Source organism: Muntiacus reevesi, chromosome 7 (assembly GCF_963930625.1).
Source record: "Muntiacus reevesi chromosome 7, mMunRee1.1, whole genome shotgun sequence".
Taxonomy (NCBI): domain Eukaryota; kingdom Metazoa; phylum Chordata; class Mammalia; order Artiodactyla; family Cervidae; genus Muntiacus; species Muntiacus reevesi.
In genome coordinates, this window is record NC_089255.1 from 9527937 (window position 1) to 9546798 (window position 18862).

Sequence of the window (18862 nt, forward strand, 5' to 3'; positions counted from 1 at the left end):
GAGCACCCTGCCTCATGCATTGAACCTGGACTGGTGATCTGTTTCATATATGATAATATACATATTTCAATGCTATTCTCTCAAATCATCCCACCCTCGCCTTCTCCCACAGAGTCTGTAAGTCTGTTCTTTACATCTGTGTCTCTTTTGCTGTCTCGCATATAGTGTCGTCGTTACCATTTTTCTAAATTCCATATATATGCATCAATATACTGTATTGGTATTTTTCTTTCTGACCTAATTCGCTCTGTATAATAGGCTTCAGTTTCATTCACCTCATTAGAAGTGATTCAAATGCATTCTTTTTAATAGCTGAGTAATATTCCACTGTGTATACGTACCACAGCTTTCTTATCCATTCATCTGCTGATAGACATCTAGGTTGCTTCCATGTCCTGGCTGTTGTAAACAGTGCTGCGATGACATTGGGGTACACGTGTCTCTTTCAATTCTGGTATCCTCGGTGTGTATGCCCAGGAGTGGGATTGCTGGGTCATATGGCAGTTCTATTTCCAGTTTTTTAAGGAATCTCAACCCTGTTCTCCATAGTGACTGTACTAGTTTGCATTCCCACCAACAGTGTAAGAGGGTTCCCTTTTCTCCACACCCTCTCCAGCATTTATTGCTTGTAGACTTTTGGATAGCAGCCATCCTGACTGGCATGTAACGGTACCTCATTTTGGTTTTGATTTGCATTTCTCTGATGATGAGTGATGTTGAGCATCTTTTCATGTGTTTTTTAGCCATCTGTATGTCTTCTTTGGAGAAATGTCTAGTTCTTTGGCCCATTTTTTGATTGGGCCACTTATTTTTCTGGAATTGAGCTGCAGGAGTTGCTTGTATGTTTTTGAGATTAAATCTTGGTCAGTTGCTTTGTTTGATATTATTTTCTCCCATTCTGAAGGCTGTCTTTTCACCTTGATTATAGTTTCCTTCGTTGTACAAAAGCTTTTAAGTTTAATTAGGTCCCATTTATTTTTGCTTTTATTTCTATTACTCTGGGAGGTAGGTCATAGAGGATCCTGCTGTGATTTACATCAGAGAGTGTTTTGCCTATGTTCTCCTCTAGGAGTTTTATAGTTTCTGGTCTTACATTTAGATTTTTAATCCATTTTGAGTTTATTTTTGTATATGGTGTTAGAAAGTGTTCTAGTTTCATTCTTTTACAAGTGGTTGGCCAGTTTTCCCAGCACCACTTGTTAAAGAGATTGTCTTTTTGCCATTGTACATTCTTGCCTCCTTTGTCAAGGATAAGGTGTCCATAGGTGCGTGAATTTATCTCTGAGCTTTCTATTTTGTTCCATTGATCTATGTTTCTGTCTTTGTGCCAGTACCATACTGTCTTGATGATTGTTGCTTTGTAGTACAGCTGGGATTTTGAGTTTTAAGCCAGCTTTTTCACTCTCCTCTTTCACCTTCATCAAGAGGCTTTTTAATTGCTCTTTGCTTTCTGTCATAAGGGTGGTGTTATCTGCATATCTGAAGTTATTGATATTTCTTCTGGGAATCTTGATTCCAGCTTGTGATTCATCCAGCCTGGCATTTCTCATGATGTACTCTGCATAGAAGTTGAGTAAGCAGGGTGGCAGTATGCAGTCCTGATGCACGCCTTTCTCAATTTTGAACAGTACTTTTAGGTAGTGCAAACCAGAGGTGTCTCTGCAAATGTGTGATCTGCTGTGTTGCTGTAAATGAAAGTGTTGAGTGGATTGTTTTATTTTTCTTTTTATTCGTATGTGCAGATGTGAAAAGTTGGAAAAGAATGTGGAGCCATTATTAGAGCATGTTGTTAATAATGACAATATTATATACTCGACTTAAGGTGGCTAATCATACATATTGTGGCTGATGGAAATCCTGGTTCCAGAGCTGGGCAGAGATTTAGCTAGCATTGACAAATTTGAAGAAATTATTTGGATACTAACAATCAGGTTAATGTCAGTGTTATTAGAGATTTGTGCTTCTCCACCATTTCTCATCATTGCTATAACCTCAGCAACTATTACCTCAAATATATAAAATACTAGCTCTAAACTAGCCTTCATTCTTACCTACTGATTCATTATACTTAATACTTCATTTGTTACTTAAAGCAGTAAAGAATTTATACTGTAGTTTCATGAGATACCACCTCACACCTGTCAGAATGGCACTCGTCAAAAAGTCTACAAACAATAAATGCTGGAGAGGATGTGGAGAAAAGGGAACACTCTTGCATTGCTGGTGGGAATGTAAATAGATATAGCCACTATGGAAGACGGTATGGAGATTCCTTAAGAAACTGGGAATAAAACCACCATATGCCTCAGCAATAGGCATATACCCTGAGGAAACCAAAATTGAAAGAGACACATGTATCCCATTGTTCATTGCAGCACTATTTACAACAGCTAGACATGGAAGCAACCTAGATGTCCATTGACAAATGAATGGATGAAGAAATTGTGATATATATACACAATGGAATATTACTTAGCCATAAAAGGGACACATTTGAGTCAGTTCTAATGAGGTGGATGAACCTAGAACCTATTATACAGAGTGAAGTGAGTCAGAAAGAGAAAGATAAATAGTGTATTCTAATGCATATATATGGAATCTAGAAAAATGGCACTGAAGAATTTATTTACAGGGCCGCAATGGAGAAACAGACACAGAGAATGTACTTATGGACATGGGGAGAGGGGAGGAGAGGATGAGATGTATGGAAAGAGTAACATGGAAGCTTACATTACCATATGTGAAATAGACAGCCAACGGGAATTTGCTGTGTGGCTCAGGAAACTCAAACAGGGGCTCTGCATCAACCTAGGAGAGTGGAGTGGGGAGGAAGGTGGGAGGGAGGTTCAAAAGGGAGGGGATATATGTATACCTATGGCTGATTCATGTTGAGGTTTGACAGAAAACAGCAAAATTCTGTAAAGCAATTATTCTTCAATAAAAAATAATTAAAAAAAAAGAATTTATACTGTAGTTTCACCAGGGTAAATTCTTGAATAATTTCTTGTGTGATTTTTCTGAATTGTACTGCAAAACTAACTTTGCCAGGCATTTTACTTGGTCACTGTTTTGTTGTTGATCCTCATTAAACCAAGAGGGTGATACTTCAGGGGTCTGATTTTCCAATTGGAGAACAGTTAGGATTGAACAGGGTCAGCTTTTCTGCCTATTAATATGAAATATTAGAGTCAGGGAATAGGGAATTGGAATAGAGAGTACAGTTCTTTTGATAATAAAAGTTATAATGGAGATAAAAAATTACAAGAAAAAAACTTTAAATTCCACTAGCCAGAAATAATCACTGTTAACATACTGATGCATTTTAAAATAAGAAATTGAGATTATACTGCACATACAGTTTTGTTTTGTAACTTCTGTGTAGAAGCTTTTCTCATTTCATTTTTCTTTCAGAATTTTTAAATAGTTTCATAATGTACTCTCCTATGAATGGATCATAATTTATCAATTTATCTCTATTTTATCTATTATTGGACATTTGGGTATATTTCTGACTTCTTTGCTTTTATAAATAATGCTGTAGGGAACATTTTGACATACACATATTTGTGTATATCTTGTGTTATTTCTGTATGCTGTTTTTCAGGAGTAGCTGTTTATGGGTCATAGGGTATAAATATTTCAGTGGCTGTTAAACATAATGTCAAATTGTCTCTAGGATTACTTTATGAGCTAGTTTATATTCCCAATATCAGCGTGTTAGAAATATCCATTTTATCACATCTTTTCCAAAACATTTTGATAGTCTTATGGTAATGATCGTAAAAAATGTTAGGTGAAATTTGCATTTGATTACTGATGAGGTTGACATTTTGAATATATTTATTTTCTCTTTGTATTTCTTTTGTGTAAGCTGCCTGGTTAAGGGTTTTTAAAATACATTTCCCCCCATAACATGTTCTTCTATTTCTTACTGATTTGTACATAATGAAAAATATAAACTAATTGTCTATATTTGTTTATTATTTAGAACTTGCCTTAAACTCATGTGTGAAATGCTTTATATCATCGGAGCTCTAAATTTTTATGTTGTCAAGTGTATTTTCTTTTCATTGTGATTTCTCATGAATCTTTACCCTATGGCTTTTCTCCAAGCCAAGATCAGGTAGTCATCTATATTCTATGTACTTGTACTATTTCTAGTACCTTTATAGTTTCTTTTTTTCCTTTTTTCATTGAACTTTAATCCATTTGGAATTTATTCTGGTAGGATATGGATCTGATTTTTTTTCTTCCAAACATTTAAATAATGATCCTAGCACCATTTATCAGTATCTTTTCTTTTCCCAATGATTTGAAAAGCTTCTCGGTCATGTGCATTAATTTTTATAGCATCACTGTGTATACACTGTAATTACAAAGTTTGGTACTTCAGGCTTTACATTTTCCTATCTCATAGTTTGGAAATGGTATGTCACTGTTTTTATATTTCTTGATTACTAGTGAGGTTAAACCGTTGGTTCATAGTTTTATTGGCTATTCCTGTTTTCTTTTCTTTGTATTGTCTGTTTGTCTGTTTTGCTTATTTTTCTGTTAGTAGTTTGTATCTTTATGGATTTGTAGCAGTTCTTCTGGTATTCTGAGCAGCAGGTTTTTTTGGTGAAGTCTGTTGTAACCAGTTTTTCCCAGTTTGTGATTGACTTTTCAGCTTGTTACTGTATTTCAGTATAGTTGAATTTATTAATATTAACTTTATGGTTTATGTATTTGCTAACCTTATTTTTTGTCTAAAAGCTGAAGAATTGATGCTTTTGAACTGTGGTGTTGGAGAAGACTCTTGAGAGTCCCTTGGACTACAAGGGTAATCAAACCAGTTAATCCTAAAGGAACTCAGTCCTGAATGTTCATTGGAAGAACTGATGCTGAAACTCCAATACTTTGACCACTGATTTGAAGAGCCAATTCGTTAGAAAAGACCTGATGTGAAAGATTGGAGGCAGGAGGAGAAGGGGATGACAGAGAATGAGATGGTTGGATGGAATCACTGGCTCAATGGACATGAGTTTGAGCAAGCTCTGGGAGATAGTGAAGGACAAGGAAGCCTGGTGTGCTGCAGTCCATGGGGTTGCAAAGAGTTGGACATGATTGAGCTACTGAACAACTACCACCTTAATTTTGTAAATACTTATTGATCATTTACTGTGTTCCAGGCTGCTTTACTCACTTTCAATACATCATAGACAGGATACACCAAGATTTCTGTAGCTTATATATTTGAGAAGCTGTTATGTGCTTTGAATTCATGAAAATATTCAGGTATATTTTTTTGCTTCTTGTTGTTCATTTGCTAAGTCTTGTCTGACTCTTTGTGACCCCATGGACTGCAGCATTCCAGGATTCCTGTCCCTTACCATCTCCCAGAGTTTGCCCAAGTTCATTTCGATTGTATTGGTGATGCCATCCAACCATCTCAAGCTTTGTTGTCCCCTTCTCCTTCTGCCCTCAGTCTTCTCCAGCATCAGGGTCTTTTCCAGTGAGTCGGCTGTTCGCATCAGGTGGCCAAAGTATTAGAGCGTCAGCTTCAGCATCAGTCCTTCCAATGAATATTCAAGGTTGATTACCTTTAGGATTTACTGGTTTGATCTCCTTGCTTTCCAAGGAGCTCTCAAGAGTCTTCTTCAGCACTGCAGTTCAAAAGCATCAGTTCTTTGGCTCTCTGCCTTCTTTATGGTACAGCTCTCACAACTATATGTGACTCCTGGAAAGACCATATAACCTTGACTATACGGACCTTTGTTGGAAAAGTGATGTCTTTAACACAGTGTTCAGCTTTTCATAGCTTTCCTGCCAAGAAGCAATTGTCTTCTAATTTCATGGCTGCAGTCACCATCTGCAGTGCTTTTAGAACCCAAGAAGAGGATATCTATCACTGCTTCCACCTTTTCCCCTTCTATTTTCCATGAAGTGAAGGGACCGGATGCCATGATCTTAGTTTTTTTAATATTGAGTTTTAAGCCAGCCTTTTCACTCTCCTCCCTCTGTCTCATTGAGAGGTTCTTTAGTTCCTCTTCACTTTCTCCCATTAGAGTGGTATCATCTGCATATCTGAGGTTGTTGGTATTTCTCCTGGCAGTCTTGATTCCAGCTTGTAACTCATCCGTCCTGGCACTTCTTATGATATGCTTTGCCTGTAAGTTCAATAAGCAGGGTGACCATAAGCAACCTTGTCATATTCCTTTCTCAATCCTGAACCAGTCAGTTGTTCCATACAGGGTTCTAACTGTTTCATCTTGACCCAAATGCAGGTTTCTCAGAAGACAGGTAAGATGGTCTGGTATTCCCATCTCTCTTAACTACAGTTTGTTATGATCCACATATTCAGAGGCTTTAGCGAAGTCAATGAAACAGAGGTAGATGTTTTTCTGGAATTCCCTTGCTTTGTCTGTGATCCAGCAAATGTTGGCAATTTGATCTGTTTCCTCTGCCTTTTCAATGCCCAGCTTGGATGTCTGGAAGTTCTCGGTTCAAGTAATGCTGAAGCCCAGCGTGCAGAATTTTGAGCATAACCTTACTAGTGTGGGACATGGGTGCAGTTGTCCTGTGGTTTGAACAGTCTTCTTGGGAGCTGAGATGAGGATTGACCTTTTTCAGTCCTGTGGTCACTGCTCGGTTTTCCAAATTTGCTGGCACTTTGGATATTGAGTGTAGCACTTGAATGTATCATCTTTTAAAATTTTAAATCGCTCTGCTGGAATTCCATCGCAGCCTCCACTAACTTTATTGACAGCAGTGCTTCCTAAGGCCCACTTGACTTCATTAATGTCTGGCTCTGGGTAAGTGACCACACCAATGTTGTTATCTGGGTCATTAAGATATTTTTTGTACTGTTCTTCTGTGTATTCTTTCCATCTCTTGATCTCTTCTATTAGGTCTTTACAGTTTCTGTCCTTTATTATGTCCATCTTTGAATGAAATGTTCCTTTGATATTTCCAGTTTTCTTGAAGAGATCTTTGGTCTTTTTCCCTTCTGTGGTTTTCATCTACTTCTTTGCATTGTTTATTGAAGAAGGCCTTCTTGTCTGTCCTTGCTATTCTCTGGAACTTGGTTGGGTCTACCTTTACCTTTCTGCCTTGCTTTTCACTTCTCTCTTCAGCTATTTTTAAAGCCTCCTCAGACAACAATTTTGCCTTCTTGCTTTTGTTTTTCTTTGGGATGGTTTTGTTCACTGCCTGTACAAAATTACAGATCTCTGTCCATAGTTCTTCAGGCACTCTGTTTACGAGATCTAGTCCCTTGAATCTCTCTGTCACCTCTACTGTATATTCATAGGGGATTTGATTTAAGTTGTGCCTGGCTGGCCTTGTGGCTTTCCCCACTCTCTTTAAGCCTGAATTTTGCTATGAGAAGCTGATGGTCTGAGCCACAGTCAGCTCCCAGCCCTGTTTTTGCTGTCTGTAGAACAGCTTCTCCATTCTTTGGCTACAAAGAATGTAGTCAGTCTGATTTTGGTGTTAACCATTTGCTGATGTTCATATGTAAAGTCGTTTCTTTTGTTGAAAAAGGGTGTTTGCTATGACCAGTGCATTCTCTTGGCAGAATTCTGTTAGCTTTTGTGCTGCTTCATTTTGTACCCCAAGGCCAAACTTGCCTGTTACTCCAGGTATCTCTTGACTTCCTGCTTTGGCATGCAGTCCCCTATAATGAAAAGGACATATTTTTCTTTTGGTGTTAGTTCTAGGAGGTCTTTGAGGTCTTCATAGAACTGATCAACTTCAGCTTCTTCAGCATGAGTGGTTGGGGCATAGGCTTGAATTACTGTGATATTGAATAGTTTGCCTTGGAAATGAACCGAGATCATTCTGTTGTTTTTGAGACTGCATCCAAGTACTGCATTTCGAACTCTTATTGACTGTGATGGCTACTCCATTTCTTCTAAGGGATTCTTGCCCACAGTAGTAGATATAATGGTCATCTGATTTAAATTTACCCATTCCCATCCATTTTGGATCACTGATTCCTAGGATGTCAATGTTTATTCTTGCCATCTCCTGCTTGACCATGTCCAGTTTGCCTTGATTCTTGAACCTAACATTCCACGTTTCTGTGCAACACTGGATTTTACTTTCATCACCAGACACATCTGCAGTTGAGCATCATCTTCACTTTGGCCCAGCTGCTTCATTCTGGAGCTGTTAGTAGTTGTCCTCCCCTCTTACCCAGTAGCATATTGGACACATTCCGACCTGGGGGATTCATCTTTCGGTGTTACATCTTTTTGCCTTTTATACAGCTCATTGGGTTCTCATGGCAAGTATACTGGGGTGGTTTGCCATTCCCTTAAAGTGTTTAAATTTTGTTTTTTCACCTTTTTGTAATTGATCCACATGGAATTTATTTTTGTATGTGATTGTTGTTCAGTTGCTCAGTCATGTCCGACTCTTGGTGACCCCATGGACTGCAGCATGCCACACTTCCCTGTTTTTCACCATCTCGCAGAGCTTGCTCAAACTCCTGTCCATTGACTCAGTGATGCCATCCAACCATCTTGTCCTCTGTCATCCCCTTCTCCTCATGCCTTCAATCTTTCCCAGTATCAGGGTCTTTTCTAATGAGTCGACTCTTCTCATCAGGTGGCCAGAGTATTGGAGCTTCAGCATCAGTCCTTCCAATGAATATTCAGATTGATTTCCTTTAGGACTGACTGGCTTGATCTCCTTGCAGTCCAAGGGACTCTCAAGAGTCTTCTCCAGCACCACAATTCAAAAGCATCAATTCTTCCATGCTCAGCCTTCTTCATGGTCCAACTCTCACATCCTTACCTGACTATGGAAAAAATCATGGCTTTGACTAGATGAACCTTTGTCAGCAAAGTCTCTGCTTTTTATGTATTTGTATGTGATATCAAGTAGGAAATCTAGTTTAATTATTCCATCTGCTTAACCAGTTATCTCAGCTTCAGTTATTGACTAATACATTATTTCTGCACTGTTTTGTGGTATGACTTCTATTAGGTATCAAATTTTACAGGATTTATCTCTGTTTCCCTGCTGTATATTGGTGTTTTCTTGTCTTTGGCATCTGTACCACACTGTTTATTACCATACTGAGTCTTTTTCTTAAAAAGAAAATTATTATTATTTTTGTTGCACTGAATCTTCATTGCTGCTCATGGGCTTTCTGTAGTTGGCGAGTGGCAGCTGTTCTAGATTTTCATTTTGGAGGCTCTTTTGTTGAGGAGCACAGGCTCTAGGGCACACAGGCTTCAGTGGTTATGGTGCACAGACTTAGTTGCCATGTGACATGTGGGATCCTCCTGAACCTGGAAGCGAGCCCGTGTCCCTCAAACAGTAGGAGGATTCTCAGCCATTGGATTACCAGGGATGTCTCTACGTTAAGTCTTTTTTAAAAAGTTATTTATTTTTAATTGAAGGATAGTTGCTTTATAAGATTGTGTTGGTTTCTGCCGTACATCAACATGAATCAGCCAGAGGTATACATATTTGAACCTCCCTCTCAGCTCCCACCCCATCCCACCCTCTAGATTGTCACAGAGCACTGGTTTGAGTTCCCTGAACATACAGCAAATTCCCAGTGGATGTCTGTTTTACATATGGTAGTGTATATGTTTTCATGATACTCTTCATTCGTGCCACTCCCTCCTTCCACCCTGCCCCCTGCCCATGTCCACAGTTCTGTTCTCTGTGTCTGTGTTTCCATTGCTGCCGTACAAATGAGTTCATCAGCACCATCTTTCTAGATTCCATATATATGCATTAATACATGATATTTGTTTTTCTGACTTACTTCACTCTGTATAATAGGCTCTAGGTTCATCCACCTCATTAGAACTGACTCAGATGCATTCCTTCTTTTGGTTGAATAGTAGTCCTTTGTATATCTGTTCTACAGCTTCCTTATCCATTCATCTGTGGTGGACATCGGATTGCTTCCGTGTCCTAGCTGTTGTGAATAGTGTTGTTGTAAACATTGGGATACATGTGTCTTTGTCAGTTATGGGTTTCTCAGGATATGTGCCTGGTAGTAGGATTGTTGGGTCATATGATAGTTTTAGTCTTACTTTTTTTAAGGACTCTCCATAGTGGCTGTATCAGTTACATTCCCACAAGTGCAAGAGGGTTCCCTTTTCTCCACATGCTCTCCAGCATTTATTGTTCATAGATTTTTTTTTTGATGATGGCCATTCTGACTGATGTGAGGTGATATCTCATTGTAGTTTTGATTTGCATTTCACTAATGATGAGTGATTTGAGCATCTTTTTGTGTGTTTATTAGCCATCTGTTTGTCTTCTTTGAAGAAATGCTTGTTTAGGTCTTCTGCCCACTTTTCAATTGGGCTGTTTGTTTCTGGTATTGAGCTGCATGAGCCACTTGTATATTTTGGAGGTCAATCCTTTGTCAATTATTTCATTTGCTATTATTTTCTTCCATTCTGAGGGTTGTCTTTTTACTTTGTTTGTAGTTTCCTTTCCCATACGAAAACTTTCAAGTTGAATTAGGTCTTGTTAATTTTTTTTTCCATTATGTAGTAATTTTTCCATTGTGTAGTAGAGGATCTTGCTGTGATTTATGTCATAGAGTGTTCTGCCTATGTTTTCCTGTAAGAATTTATAGTTTGTGGTCTTAGATTTAAATCTTGAATCCATTTTGAGTTTGTCTGTGTATGTTGTTAGGAAATAGTCTAATTTCATTCTTTTACACATAGCTGAGCAATTTTCCCAGTACTACTTATTGAAGAAACTGTCTTTTTGCCTTTGTATCTTCTTGCCTCTTTTGTCAAGGATAAGGTGCCCATAAGTGTGTGGGTTTATCTTTGGGCTTTCTATTTTGTTGCATAGGTGTATATTTCTGTTTTTTTGTGCCTGTACCATACTGTCTTGATGACTGTAGCTTTGTAGTATAAAGTCAGAAAGATTGATTCCTCCAGCTCCATTCTTCTCTCTCAAGATTGCTTTGGCTATTCGGGGGTCTCATGTGTTTCCATACAAACTGTGAAGTTTTTTGTTCTAGCTCTGTGAAAAATGCCATTGTTAACTTGATAGCAATTGCATTGAGTTTGTAGATTGCTTTTGGTAGTCTGTTCATTTTCACAATATTGATTCTTCCAACCCAGGAACATGGAATATCTCTCCATCTGTTTATGTTGTCTTTGATTTCTTTCATCAGTGTCTTACCACTTTTTTGTATACAGCTCTTTTGTCTCCTTAAGTAGGTTTATTCCCAAGTACTTTGTTATTTTTGTTGCAATGGTAAATGGGATGGATTCCTTAATTTTTGATGCTTTGGAACTGTGGTGCTGGAGAAGACTTGAGAGTCCCTTGGACAGCAAGGAGATTAAACCAGTCATTCCTAAAGGAAACCAACACTGAAGCTCATTGGAAGGACTGATGCTGACCCTGAAGGTCCAAGGAATACTTTGGTTATGTCATGTGAAGAGCCAACTCATTGGAAAAGATCCTAATGCTGGGAAAGACTGAGTGCTGGAGGAGAATGGGGCTACAGAGGATGACATAGGTGGATGGCATCATTGACTCAATGAACATGAGTTTGAGCAAACCTTGGGAGGTAGTGAAGGCATGCTGTTCTTGATGGGGTTGCAAAGAGTCAGATACAACTTAGCATCTGAACAACAACAGCTGCATGTGGGTCATCCACAGGAGTTTGCCCCTGTGGCTGCCCTGGAGGACTTGGGTCTGCCCCGGTGAGTACCAGGTATGGAGGTGGCCCGACTGCTTGGATAGCAGGGACCCTGTTAGTGCCAAGTACGAGGGGATCTGGCAGCCACAGGCCCAGGAGATGTGGAACTCTTAGGACTTTTTCTAGCCTCTGGAAACTCTGGCCCAGTAAGGGTTGAGCATGGAGGCGGCACAGCTGCTTGGATTGTGGGGAGTCTGGCAGTGCCAAGTGTGTGGGGACACCAGCAGACCTAGGTGCAGGAACTATGGCACTAGTAGAGTCTTTTTCTAGCCTCTGGTGTTCAGAGGTCCTTCTCTGTTGCTTACTGCGTCAGGCACTTGAAGGGCCACCCTCTCTGGGGTCTTTATTGGTCAGCTGCTTGTGCTGGAATATGGGGAGAGAGAAGCTATAGTGATGGCTCCACCCCCTGTGCATGGCTTAGAAGTATTGCCTTGACTCCATCGTTGCCTAACTTTCTTCCAAAGGCATTCACCACAGCAGTCTTCTCCCTCATGTCCCCTTGGGCCATGTCCTTGCAGTCACCAGTAGACTTTGCCCTGAGATTGCAGTCTAACCCATAAACTCCTGCTCTCAGCCACCGTGCATTCCAGGGGACTTCTGTCCCTTTCCAGGGTATGTAGGGCTGTGGCACGGATTGGCTTTGTGGATCTCACTCCATTCAGACTGTCACCGGATAGCTGCTGTACCCTCCAAGGGCCTCAAGTGCTACCCCTCTGTCCCAAGCAGCTGCTCCAATGTGTCAATCTGACCCCTGCTCCAGTTCCCCCACCCCTTGGGTATAGGTCCAGTCCTGCTCACTCTCCTCTTTTTCCCTACCTTCCTTCATTCTACTGAGTTTTGCTTGGATTTAAATTCCTTTCTGGTAGTCAGGGGATCCTGCCAGCTCTCAGCTGGTGTTCTGCAAGATCTTTTGTATCTGAATGTGTTTTCTTGATGCATCCATGGAGAAAGATGTACTCCATGTCCACCTATCCTGCTGCTATCTTGTCTCCTCTCTATATTAAGTCTTGCTATTGTAGGTTTGCCTACCTTCATCATCTTCAGAATTGTTTGACCTATTCTTAGCTCTTGACATTTCCATAGGAATTTTAGAGTCAGATGTACTCCATTTATATCTTTGGTTGTGTCTGGCTTCCTTTTCAGGGCTGCTGTTTGCTGTGTCAGAGTAAAATCAAGCTGCATGGGTAGTGTCTTTGAGTTTAATAGTTCTTCTGATCATTGAACTTCTTTCTGCAGCTGCTTGCTGGTATGTTTTCTTTTCTTTTTTTTCTTCTCTTTTTTTTTTCTTCTTGTCCTCTTTTTCTTGTGGCTATTTTAAAGAATATCTACAGTTATTTTTTGACTGAAGAAAAAGTAGTATAGTGAGAAGAGAAGGCAAGTAATAGAGAATGTATAAAGCAAAAGGTACAAATCTCTTTGATAGGTTGCTGGGCATTCTAGATATTTTTCTGGACATATATAACTGTGTGTTCATAAAATTGGACATATACAACTGTTTTCATAAAAGAAAAAAATTAGTCATATGCAAGCTGGTCTGTAGTTGACTTTATTTCATTTAGTATTTAAAGGGCGTCCTGTAGAGCTAACGCATTCCTTTTGATGACTGCATTGTATGCTACATATAGTAATTTAACCAATTCCCTACTTGTAGACATCTACCTACTTTTTGAAGTTGCAGCTACTTTCACATACTGTTGATCCTCATTGGCAGAGTGGAGCTGTGCAGTTTATTTTCCATCTCCCTAATGTCTTCCCTTTTATTCTTTTCAAGGAGTATTACTGGTGTTCTGCCAAGACTGTTCCTATTTACTTTTTAGGGTCACTGTCACATAACTTTGTTAGATGGAAAGAGTGGACAGTTAACCTAGTGAACCGTTAACCTTGGTATAAATTCTTCAGTTTGGTGCTATCTGTATTTTACTAAAAAGACATACTTACAGGTTTTTTTTGTTTTCATTTTGTTTTTAATGAACAGTGTTCTGGAGAAGAGTGCCAATGGTGTAGTGCTGGAAGTAGCAGCCAAACTGAAGAGTTAAGAAATGAACAAGTTTGAGAAAATGGAGATGAAACTCTTTTAAGTAGAGCTCATTGCCACACACTTGATTATGAGAAGTTAGGAGAGGAAGTGAGGCACTTCTTGGCATTTTGGTTTTTATTGATATACTTTTTGAAAGAAGTTGAAGTTAGGTTTCTATGTTATGTAATTTGCTCTTTTCTTAATCTTCCTAGCCTCCACCAGGTAATGTGAAAATGCCTAACGTACCCAGTACACAGCCAGCAATAATGAAACCAACAGAGGAACATCCAGCTTATACACAGATTGCAAAGGTTAGTTCATGTTACATGTGTAAATTCATATGGAAAATTGCAATATCAATAACATTTGCTTTCAGAGCAAACTACTTCTTTATATAGTATTCCTTATTACTTAATTTTATTGGAGTATAGTTGATTTATCCTTCTTGTTTAATTTTTAACTCACTTTTGAAGCTGGGTTAGTAGTTTCTCAGCCCTATAATACTCATACCTCATTTTCAAAGTATTGATTTGCTTTGCTCCATTATTAGCAGTTATTGAATTCCTGTCATCTTGGTGTATAACTTGTGTAGTGAAATTTTTATTGCTTTTGGTCTCACTTTTTAATACACAATTCTATTATAGTAACAATGATAAGATCAGATAGATATTATTGGAAGAGAGTTAGGATGGCTAAGCAAAGTATATTGGTAGGAAATAGAAGGTGGCAAAAAATACCAAGAAAAAAGGAGATGAATAAGATGCCTGGTATTACATAAAGGCAGATGGAGTTATAAACCCGAATTTCTTAACCATATCTTTCTTTTACCTTATTATCTTGTAAAATATAAGGTATTATACAGTATTCTTGCGCTGGGAACCTTAGGTACCATTTAATCCAAATCATAAGAGCTGATTCAATTGCCCTTTTCTCCGTTTGTCTCTTTTCCTCAACTGTTCTCGTCTCTGCCCCTCGTTCTAATTTAGCCACGGTTCCCATTAATTTCATTTTCCCAATTACCTTAGGATTTTAACTACTCTTACTGAGAGAATTTTTTCTTGTCCTAGTGGGCCCAACATTCCTGTTGAGGCTTTTCATAACCAGAAGGCCAAAATGGGCCAAATAGTTCCATAATATTCTCTGAAACTAATCTTCAGTGAATTCCTATACTGTGGAATAGTTGAATTAAGTTTCTAGCATAGTAGAGAAGTAGGAGTATAGTAGAAGCATAAATATTACTGTACTTTCTACTTCTGACAACCTGTTCCCTTATTTTCTGTGTAGGAACATGCCTTGGCCCAAGCTGAACTTCTTAAGCGCCAGGAAGAACTAGAAAGAAAAGCAGCAGAGTTAGATCGTCGAGAACGAGAAATGCAAAACCTCAGTCAACATGGTAGTATCCAAAGATGTTTGAAATAAAAATAACTTAACCTCTTAAAACAGGCCAGCACCAGCTCTAGGTCATTTGGCTTATAGTTAAAACTCGACCCTGTTATTCTATCAAGGAGATCAGACATGGCAGATTTCCTGCTTGATAACTCTGTAGTTCTCTGATCTTGGCTGATTTGCAGTGTTTTAATAGATTAGAACAGTGTTTGACTCTTCACAAGTGAATGAAAATATGGTTTTACTTTATTGTAAATCAGGAGCCTTTCATTCTGCACTTGGACCTTCAGCTGGGTCTGCTGAAGCTTTGTGAGTACATGGGAGTATACCCTATGTTTGACTGCATTTAGCTGTTAACTTCTGGTTTATTCAGACCAATTTCAAGTTAATCTGCCCCTATCCTCACAAGTATATCTATATGTGTCAAACCAAGTTTAAAAAAATAACACCTATAAACAGTGTGGAGATTTCTTAAAAAACTGGAAATAGAACTGCCATATGACCCAGCAATCCCACTTCTGGGCATACACACCGAGGAAACCAGATCTGAATGAGACACGTGCACCCCAATGTTCATTGCAGCACTGTTTATCATAGCCAGGACATGGAAGCAACCTCGATGCCCATCAGCAGACAAATGGATAAGGAAGCTGTGGTACATATACACCATGGAATATTACTCAGCCGTTAAAAAGAATTCATTTGAATCAGTTCTAATGAGATGGATGAAACTGGAGCCCATTATACAGAGTGAAGTAAGCCAGAAAGATAAAGATCATTACAGCATACTAACACTATATATGGAATTTAGAAGGATGGTAATGATAACCCCATATACAAAACAGAAAAAGAGACACAGATGTACAGAACAGACTTTTGGACTCTGTGGGAGAAGGCGAGGGTGGGATGTTTCGAGAGAACAGCATGTATATCATCTATAGTGAAACAGATCACCAGCCCAGGTTGGATGCATGAGACAAGTGCTTGGGCCTGGTGCGCTGGGAAGTTCCAGAGGAATCGGGTGGAGAGGGAGGTGGGAGGGGGGATTGGGATGGGGAATACATGTAACTCCATGGCTGATTCATGTCAATGTATGACAAAACCCACTGAAATGTGGTGAAGTTATTAGCCTACAACTAATAAAAATAAATGAAAAAAAAAAAATGACACCTATGGTAACTCTAGGAAGCCTGGGTATTTTGATGGTGCCAAATAAGTAACTTCCTGGTGGTTCAGTGGTAAAGAATCCGTGTGCCAATGCAGGAGATGTGGATTTGATTCCTGGGTTAGGAAGATCCCCTGGAGAAGAAAATGGCAACCCACTCCAGTATTATTGCCTGGAAAAATCCCATGGACAGAGGAGCCTGGTGGGCTATAGTCCATCAGGTCTCAAATGAGGCAGACACAACTTAGCAGACACAGGAACAACAAAGAAATAAGTAAGAGGTGAAGTAACTATTCGATGTGAAATCCATTCAGGCTGTGACTGCCAAAGAGCAGTCAGTTCACAGGAGTAGCTTAGGGAGAGAGAGAAATTCTCTGGATACGAAGGGATGGATAGCTAGGCAAAGTACTGTGAATATGTCTGGATAGTTATGGCATGACAGTGTTAGGAGAGTGATGCTATACTGCCTGTTTTTTCTTTATCTTAGAATATATAAGTCTAGGGCCTCATGTCATATCTCTTTGCCTTTTCAAACTAAAAAAGCTATGACAATTAAAAAGCAGAGACATAATACGTGTAACTCTATGACTGATTCATATCAATGTATGACAAAACCCACTGGAAAAAAAAAAGCAGAGACATTACTTTGCCGACAAAGGTCTGTCTAGTCAAAGCTATGGTTTTTCTAGTAGTCGTGCATGGATGTGAGAGTTGGACTGTAAAGAAGGCTGAGCACCAAAGAATTGATGCTTTTAAACTGTGGAGACTCTTGAGAATCCCTTGGACTGCAAGGAGATCCAACCAGTTAATCCTAAAGAAATCAACCCTGAATATTCCTTGGAAGGACTGATGCTAACGCTTGAAACACCTGATGTGAAGAGCTGTCCCTTTAGAAAAGACCCTGATGCTGGGAAAGATGGAAGGCAGCAGAAGGGGACGACAGAGGACGAGATGGTTGGATGGCATCACTGACTCAATGAACATGAGTTTGAGCAAGATCTGGGAGATGGCGAAGGACAGTGAAGCCTGGCATGCCACAGCCCATGGAGTTGCAGAGTTGGACATGACTGAGCGACTGATCAACAACAAGGGGATCATGAGGACACATTTATGCTGGGCCATTTCTCGCTTGCAGCATCAGAGACAGCATCTGTGAAAGGAGGAACTAAAAGTTTAATTGAGATCAGTGTTTCTGAAATTCATGTAACAAAAATCTGTCCTGTTGCCTTAACTTTGACTAATACAAATTGCTTCTATGAGAGATGTTTTAGTAAATGAAATAGTAATGAAGTGTGAGAAGTTAAGGGACTTGCCGTATGTTATACATTTAAGTATTTTTCATCTGTCAACTCATTTCATCCTCAGTACAGTTATGGGAAGGGTGGTAAGTTGTTCTCACTTTACAAGTGTAGAAGCAGTGTCTTCAGGAAGTTGAATAATTTGTTCAAGGTCTCCTAGACGGTAGATGTGTAGGTGCTTCTAGTTTCAGAGCCTCTGTTCTTTACTACTGTTCTCAGCTTCTCAAGTAGTATGAGACTTGTATGAGAGATGTGTGAACTATATAAAGTTTGAAAGGAGTGATAAAACAGTGGAGACATGTTGGGAAGAATCAGAAATAAAGGATGCTTTTTTTCCACTATGAAAATTTTCCTTATCTGTGAAAAAGATGATGATGCTGTGAAAGTGCTGCACTCAATATGCCAGCAAATTTGGAAAACTCAGCAGTGGCTATAAGACTGGAAAAGGTCAGTTTTCATTCCAATTCCAAAGAAAGGCAATGCCAAAGAATGCTCAATTGCACTCATCTCACAAGCTAGTAAAGTAATGCTCAAAATTCTCTAAGCCAGGCTTCAGCAATACATGAACCGTGAACTTCCAGATGTTCAAGCTGGTTTTAGAAAAGGCAGAGGAACCAGAGATCAAATTGCCAACATCTGCTGGATCATCGAAAAAGCAAGTTAGTTAAGTCGCTCAGTCGTGTCCGACTCTTTGTGAACCCGTGGACTGTAGCCCACCAGGCTCCTCCATCCATGGGATTCTCCAGGCAAGAAAAAGCAAGAGAGTTCCAGAAAAACATCTATTTCTGCTTTATTGACTATGCCAAAGCCTTTGACTGTGTGGATCACAATAAACTATGGAAAATTCTGAAAGAGATGGGAATACCAGACCATCTGACCTGTCTCTTGAGAAACCTCTATGCAGGTCAGGAAGCAACAATTAGAACTAGACATGGAACAATGGACTGGTTCCAAATAGGAAAAGGAGTACGTCAATGCTGTACATTATCACCCTGCTTATTTAACTTAGCAGAGTACATCATGAGAAATGCTGGGCTGGATGAAGCACAAGCTGGAATCAAGATTGCTGAGAGAAATATCAACAACCTCAGATACGCAGATGACACCACCGTTATGGCAGAAAGTGAAGAGGAACTAAAAAGCCTCTTGAAAGTGAAGGAGGAGAGTGAAGAAGTTGGCTTAAAGCTCAACATTTAGAAAACTAAGATCATGGCATCTGGTCCCATCACTTCATGGGAAATAGATGGGAAAACAGTGGAAACAGTGTCAGACTATTTTTTTGGGCTCCAAAATCACTGCAGATGGTGATTGCAGCCATGAAA

At 39.3% G+C, this 18862-nt stretch overlaps 1 protein-coding gene across 2 annotated transcripts in view; it reads left to right on the plus strand.

Moving 5' to 3' along the window:
- SCAMP1 (secretory carrier membrane protein 1) overlaps positions 1–18862 on the plus strand; it is a 130653-nt gene that overhangs the window by 50102 nt on the left and 61689 nt on the right. For both annotated transcript variants that reach the window (XM_065940059.1, XM_065940058.1), the window contains 2 exons: positions 13904–14002; positions 14976–15084. In XM_065940059.1, the coding sequence (XP_065796131.1) occupies positions 13904–14002; positions 14976–15084 (208 nt within the window). The remainder of the gene's footprint in view (positions 1–13903; positions 14003–14975; positions 15085–18862) is intronic.